The sequence below is a fragment of the Salvia hispanica genome, chromosome 1 (assembly GCF_023119035.1).
Source record: "Salvia hispanica cultivar TCC Black 2014 chromosome 1, UniMelb_Shisp_WGS_1.0, whole genome shotgun sequence".
In the NCBI taxonomy this organism is placed as follows: Eukaryota; Viridiplantae; Streptophyta; class Magnoliopsida; order Lamiales; family Lamiaceae; genus Salvia; species Salvia hispanica.
In genome coordinates, this window is record NC_062965.1 from 4,300,938 (window position 1) to 4,308,836 (window position 7,899).

Consider the following 7,899-nt stretch of genomic DNA (forward strand, 5'->3'; position numbering starts at 1 on the left):
GAATATGAGTCTCGTTTCTCCATTTTAGTCCGTCCGCAAATAGAAGTTCCGGTTCACTTTTATCATAAATGAAAATAGGGCTTCACCTTCCACTAACTCATTCCACTCACATTTCACTTAAAATTAATATATATACAAGTGGGACCCTATTCCACTAACTTTTTTCCATTCACTTTTCTTAACATTTCTTAAAACTCGTGCCGCCCACAAATGAGACTCCTAATAGCATGACACGCCCCTAATGACATTGAAGTATTGAACGACTATGTAAGCTTAAATATAGTAATATCAGTTTGATAAAGTCGGAAACTAATAGCTTGGAAAATTCACACATAAGCACAAATGACAAATTTGGGTGGTGATAAAACCCAAACTCATATATTGTACAAACTCCAAATTTTTCAACACAATTTCAATACAATGTGAACATAATATCAACACAATGTCGATACGGTGTCAACTGTTGACACTATATTGATATTTTCTGTTCCTATAATTTTGTAATCTATTGACATTTTTTAACGGTTCAGATAATAATTTAGAGTTTATACAGTATTTAAAGTTTGCATTTGACTACATTTCTAACAAATTAATGGTTATAAACACAAAATTAAAAATTTGCAGGAGATGTGAGATTTCACCCCAAAGTTGGTGGTATATGTACCCAGAACTGCGTTGCCTGGTAATTCTAATTCTAAAAAGTACTCATTCTCCCACTCTAATTCTAACTTTATAGTGACAAACTTAAATTCATTACAAAGGTTAAAGTGACAAACTTTAAACTTTTGTTTGTTTTCAAATTTTAACTATTTCTTTATATTTTACTCCATAGCTAATAAAATCAAATATTTCATTCATCCGTTACAACTAAAAAAATCCAATAACTAAAGATAATTTTTAATACTATTAACGACGCTAATTTGTGTTTCTAAATATATATACTATCAACGCTTTAAAATACATTCTTAATGATGGTGTCCTAATTAAAATTAATGTTTACAAGAAATTAGTTTGTCCTTAATTTAAATTTTTTCCGAACGCTATTAATTGCGTCTCAATTTTTGTGTCATAAAAAAATACTCCCTTTGCTCCAAGGAAAATGTCCCATTACTTAAGTGCCACGATAATTTATGCAACTTTATTTTGTATGTGAAGTAGGGGAGTAAAGTAAGAGAGATGAAATTTAGTAATGGATCAAACTAAAAAGGAAAGTAGGTCATCTTTAATGCGACAGAGAATATATTTTTTTTAGTGTGATTCACTTTTTATTAGCACAAAATAAACTTACAAGTATACAGAGTATATATAGTATAGCTAAAGGTCAGTACGGGATATCGAACACAGGGAAAACAATCACCATTCCGAGTTAAGGAGAGGATCAACAACAATGCCTATATCATAGAGTTTCCGGGCGAATTCAAGGTGCACCCCGCGTTCAACGTGTTCGACTTGAGCCCGTTTGAGTTTGCAAGAGATGAGCCAGATTTGAGGTCAAATCCTTCCCAAGAAGATGGGGTGATGCGAACCCAACCGACACGCATCATGCATTGAGCCCGCTCAAGGACGTACACCAAAAGAGGACAAGGAAGATGAGTAGGAAGATGCTAGAGTCCTTAGGCCTGTTCCTAACAAGCTTAAGACTCGAAGAGGAGGCCCAGAAGGAAGACCCGGGTGTCTCGAGAGCAATACACCAAATTCGGCTCGACCCCGCACCAAATCGAAACTGGGGGTCTGTTCAAACGCCAATCTGCCTACTGAGACGGTTTCCAAATTCTGATACAAGACCACCATCATCTTCATCGTCGAAATACCTTCGCGTGGATACCTCACACGCCCCAAACGGAGTTCGGATGAGAGAGATATGGCCGTTTGACGAAAGTCGCGCAGAGCTGTCAAGGAACTAACCGTGGCCGGGCGAAAACCGCCCGGCCGTGCAAGATAAACGCCCGGGGACAGAAGAAACGCCCGGGCAAGGTCCCAAAATGCCTGGGCAGGCGTTTTGGCCGAAAATGTCGTTTTTTGAAGCTTTAGAAGACTATTTTCCCTATTACTTTTGTTATAGTATAAATACTCTTTTTAGGGTTTTCATTCTTAGCTTTTGAATATTTGTAAGAGACCAATTCTCCATAGTTGAGAGCTCACCTTATTCATCGTTTGAAGACTTATCAAATTCCTTCGGGTTGCATTCGATCTTTTGCCGGGCTAAGGTTGATTGTAAAGGTATGCTTACTAGTTCTTGTGTTGCTAGTTTGTGGAGCCATTAGGTGTTTGTATGTGAAAGTACCTTTGGGATTTCTTCCTTATTCTTCGCCTAAATCATAACACTAATCCATCCTCTATCCTTTTATCCATTTTTCTTGTTCTATTTCTTGGTTTATCTTGTTGGGTTTATTTACAAGAATAAGTTCGGGGCAAATTAATGAGTCTTCAATCTAGAAGATTCACATTAGGGGGGATGAGGGAGAAAGTGCAACTTGCTACTAAGTTCGGGATAATATACCGGGATGGGAAGGGTGAGGTACGTGGTGACTGATAGGATGATTGTTCCTATCTCCCTCTCTGAGCACTCGTAACAATGAAATTTTGTGAACAATAGCCAAGAAACCAACCCTAACGTGAGGCTAGGGTCTAAGAACGCCAAAGATGAGAAAAAGCGATTTTATTACTTTAATGAGCTGCATGAGCCCATGCAGGCAGATTGGGCCCGTGTCAAGCACAAATTTCATCTGCAGTGTCCTGTAATTTTTTGTCACATCGCCCAAATCCTGGAGCCATTGAACTCCCAACACGACAGCAAGAGATTCTCGTTGGGGCTGTTTCTTCCCCTTGCAGGCAGATTGGGCCCGTGTCAAGCACAAATTTCATCTGCAGTGTCCTGTAATTTTTTGTCACATCGCCCAAATCCTGGAGCCATTGAACTCCCAACACGACATCAGGGCCCTCAATTTGGAGCAGAAAAAGGTCGATATTGAAAGAATGTCCCTGCAACACAATCGGTGTGCTCAAGCTCACATAATCGCATCGCATAGAAGCTCCATTGCCAACAAATACACGAAAAGGAGAGATAACATGGAGAGGAAGACATAACCTTTCCGCTACGGAGGGTTTGATAAAGTTATGTGTACTGCCCCCGTCAATCAGTACGGAAAGCGGTGCATCTTGTATGAGGCCGGTGAGACGAATAGAGCGTGGCTTAATTTTTGGGCCGATGACAAAAATCCAAGAGACATCGCCAGTGATCGCCATATTAGTTCCGTCCTCTTCTGCCTGTCCGTCATTACGGAGGTCCTCCTCATCCTCACTGTCTTCCCCCACAAGGACGTAGAACTTCTTTGCGCAGACATGACCTTGGGTGTATTTCTCCGGGCAGTACCAACAAAGGTTGCGAGCCGTCCTATCGGCCTTCTCGGCTGCAGATATGCGGATGATCGGGTAGTCACGTGGGGCGCCCTCCCGCTGCTGTTTCTGTTGAGGGAGAAGTGGCTTGGGTCCTTCCAGAGGGCGGGGGCCGTTCGTGATGGCGCTAGCAGGTGCTCGCTGGTCACGCCGCGGCCACTGCGTCCGGCCATTGGCTGGAACTGACCGAACCATTGCTGACTGGCAGGCTGCGAGCTGTTGGGTTAGCGCGATGGCGTCGCTTAGTGACGATGGGCGTCGTGTCAGCAATTCATGTTTCAGAGACGCCGCGAGCCCCGCGATAAATAGGGATGTTAAGGTGCTATCACCTACATTCGAGACCTTTTGGAGTAGAGGTTCAAACTCAGCAAGGTAATCTTCCAAAGAGCCGGTCTGTCGTAGAGACGCGAGGCGACCTACGTAATCCTCGTAGAGGTCGGGATCAAAACGCCGTTTTATGTCCAACAAAAAATCCTCCCAACTCCTACCCTCGCTATTAGCCTCCCAGAATCCAAACCACTCTGCTGCTGCGTCATCCAACAAGAATTCTGTGAGGTAAAGTCTGTCCGCCAAGGGTGTAAAGTTGTGATTGTAATACTTTTGGACTTTCTTAATCCATAAATTGACCCCCTCACCACTGAAACGTGGGGGTTCAACCTTGAGCTTCGGCCACGCCTCCGCGTTGAATCCTACTGGCTTGACGAGGATGGAACGGGGCAGCGACCAACCCCGCGGCTTTGACGCCGTTACCGTCGCCGTCCCCTCCGGAGGTTTCTTCCCTAAATCTTCGACCGCAACCTGTAATCTGGTCATGTGATCCTCCACGCTCTTATTAAGAGACGTTTGCTGCCTCTCAAATGACTCATGGGCGAAACGATTTGCCTGGATCTTCTTTTCGTCGTTGGCAAGTCGAATCATCATGTCATACACCATCCGGCCAACCTCATTGAGGGTGAACTCCGTGGGCGGCGGTCTGTCGGTCATCGAACTTGCATCTCCGGACATCGTGATGATGGGCGGGGGAAGAGAGAGTCAAGAAAGCACCAATTGATAGGATGATTGTTCCTATCTCCCTCTCTGAGCACTCGTAACAATGAAATTTTGTGAACAATAGCCAAGAAACCAACCCTAACGTGAGGCTAGGGTCTAAGAACGCCAAAGATGAGAAAAAGCGATTTTATTACTTTAATTCTCAATGACTCGATCTAGGGGAATTCTACAATTTATAGAATTCCCCCTACTTGATTCGGACTTACGATTCGGGAAAGAATCAAGAAGAAAACCCGAAAAGATTTGACTCTATCTTGAAAGGTAAATAGTTCTGCAACTAAGGAAATAAATAAAAAACAAATCAAAACAATTCAAAACAAATCTAGTTCTAATACTGGACGAAATCGCGATACTTCGCCGGTCGAGGTGCATTCCTCCTTGGTCGCTCCTTCTTTCACCGCGGTGCTCCGGCCTCTGCCTCTCGCTTCGGGCTCCACGATCACGCTCTGCCCAGATACACCAGGCTGCGTGGGCTCATGCAGCTCCTTCTCGTCATCAAACCGAGCATTGTTGAGTAGGGTCGTATCAGTGACCCAGCATATGTGAGGTCATCATGTGAGTCAAGCTTGAAGCGTTTTGATGTGGACTGCATTGATCTCTATTATGTTCATCGGATTGACACCCGTGCGCCCGTAGAAGTCACTGTGAGTACTCTCGTGAAGATACATTCCTTTTTAGTAGCATATACTTGAAAAGAATGGATACTGTGTTTCAAATGCCGGTAAAACGTATAATTTGATGCACTGACAGAAAAATTGCTTATGTCTGAGACGTGAATTATGACAATTGTATTTGGAAAAGAAATTTTCGTGCAGTATAAAGTCATTGTAAGATGTTTAAATATTCACCAATTTATATTTTTAAACACAAATTATGAGAATAGAGGATTGAAGTCTCGACCTCATAAATTTGATATGGTAAAAATCCGGTATAAATAAAAAATTAATGTGGGTTATCCAACTATCCAAGCGTGAAGTTCTAGAAAATGAGGAATCCAACTATCCATCTTCCACTTAAAGTTACTTTTTTTTCGTATCTTCCACTTAAAATGACAGTTTCCTAAATTAATAAGTTCTAGAAAATGAGGAATCCAACTATCCATCTTCCACTTAAAGTTACTTTTTTTTCGTATCTTCCACTTAAAATGACAATTTCCTAAATTAATAGTATTCTTTTTACCTGCTATCCGTCCACCATTTAAAGAGCCCATTTAATTCAATACAGATTTTAATTTTTTTTTTAACTTTGTGAAGAAAAGTAAAAAGAGAAAGTGAGTGGAATGTGAGATCCATTTAAAGTATTACTTTCTCCGTTCCTTGTTAATTGAGATAATTCTTTTCATCACAGATTTTAAGAATAGTATGTTAAATGAATGGTGAAAAGAAAATAAAATAAAATAGAGAGTTACTTTTTTGCTAAAAATAAAAACAATTCAATCATCTTGGACTTCCTAAAATACAAAAATGATTCAATTAACATGAAACATAATAAATAATTTATACTATTGGATTGTGAATGTAAAAAGTTAATGAAATATAGGGTCTATACTGAAAATATTATAAGATAAATGTTTTTATAAATTGTGGACAACCAGATAAAGTTGGCTTTAAATGGTGGACGGAGGTTTTCTTTACATATACGCAAAATGAGAGTGCATAAAATCTTGTACGGAAAGAGAAACGCTCCAAATCCTATGCCCCAGTTTAATTTGTCCATAGCTACTTAATAGCATACAAATCGTTCATTAAACCAGAATATTTGGAGTAAATTCCATACAAAGCGTTCACACATTTCTGATAAAACTTCCAACTTTGTATTTTCTCCTTTGTTGGAGAATAGTTGGATAATAAATAGAAAATTACAAATTGCTATTTATGTATAAGTTGTTAAACACATCCACAAAACTATCCATCTTAGCCTTCGACGTTGAGAAGCCCAGCTCGATTCCTCCTTGTCTTCCCTTACAAATATTAACTGCTCCATCAAAGTCTGTATGAATGCATTCATATTTAACTGCTCTCCCCCATCCATAATCTGCTCCATATTGATCGAGTTTTGTGGACCCTGCAATCCTAAGAAGCCTCTTCTGTATCGATACCGAAGGTATCTTTGATCGACTCTCATAATACTCCGACACTCTTGTGCTTTTCACAGCAATGTTAACAGCCTCCACAACCGCCTCCGCAGCAGCTATAAACCCATCATTCCCTTTGAGTCTTCCATGGCTTGAAGCCGCAAATAATAGGATCAAGCAGTTTCCGAAGTAGTTCTCCGGAAGGGGCGGATTCAGCCGCCTGCGGCAGTTGACCCCAGAGCTTAAGTATTCCGTCTCATCGTCCTCGATTTCGACCTCTGACTTGGCCAGGCAGCTCCAGAGATAAGCGCACGCCACCACAAAAGTCGAGAGGCGGCCTATGGAAGGTTTTTTGATGATGGCCAAGGTCTTGAGCTTCTCGATTTGGGAATCAGTTAGATGGAATGTTGCTCGGACTTTATCTGATGGCGACGGTGGTGTTAGTGAAACCATCGGCCTATTCGCCTTCATTCGGTTCCATAGGGCTATGGTTAGTTTTTCCGAATCTTGAACGGAATCTCGGCCGTAGAAAGGCAGCTGATCGATGACATTGGATTTGTTGATGGACGCCCAGGTGTGGAGGAAGGCGGAGAGAGTGGTGGCGTCGCAAATGGAGTGATGGTGTGTGATGCCGATGCAGATCCCTTGGTTCGGAAACAAGGTGAGTTGAATAGCGAGGGGGCTGAATTTGATCTCGTCGGAGGAGTAATCAGCCGCTGGCATTTGTGCGACGAGTTGATGGAAATCGTCGGCAGCCTTGGGACGGTTGGACACAACGTGAGAGAAGTCATCGTCTGACGTGGCAATTGTGAGGGAGAGGGAGTCGCCGACAGTGTAGTGGGAAACGGGCATGGCGGAGGAGGAGAGGGGGAAGATGATTTTGGATGAGAGTGGAAGGAAATGTTTGAGAGTGAGGGATAATGAGTGTTTGAGATTGACAACGATGGTGTCCAAGAAATGAGATTGGGAGCATTTGATGAGGGTCCCACGTTTATATATTATTATATAAAAAATGTGAGTGTTGAGAGTTGGTGAGAAGTGAATCCATTTATCAAAAAGAGAAAAAAAAAAAAAGAAAGCAAAGTGACAACTTTTAACTGACGGACCAAATTAAAATGGCAAAACTTGACAACATTTCACGGACGGAGGGAGTACTTCCTCCACTAGTTGTGGTACTACTTTTTGGCACAAAGTTTAAGAAATTATTGTTCAGTGTGTTAAGTGGATAGAAAATTAAGTAGATAAAACAAAAAAAAGACATAAATAGAAAAATGATTAAAGTGGAGTAAAAAAAGAATAAAAGAGGTAAGAGAAAATGAGTTAATGAATATTACCATATATGGAAATGACAAAACTACAAAAGAACTTGCTGAAATATG

General features: G+C 41.3%; 1 protein-coding gene across 1 annotated transcript; it reads right to left on the reverse strand.

The window, feature by feature from the left end:
* Positions 1-6,181: 6,181 nt before the first annotated feature.
* LOC125185299 (anthocyanidin 3-O-glucoside 6''-O-acyltransferase-like) lies at positions 6,182-7,513 on the reverse strand (the record flags this gene model as incomplete). The annotated part of the gene is made up of 1 exon (XM_048081820.1): positions 6,182-7,513. A coding segment is annotated over one exon (1,209 nt), but the record flags the coding sequence as incomplete, so codon positions are not given.
* Positions 7,514-7,899: the final 386 nt, after the last annotated feature.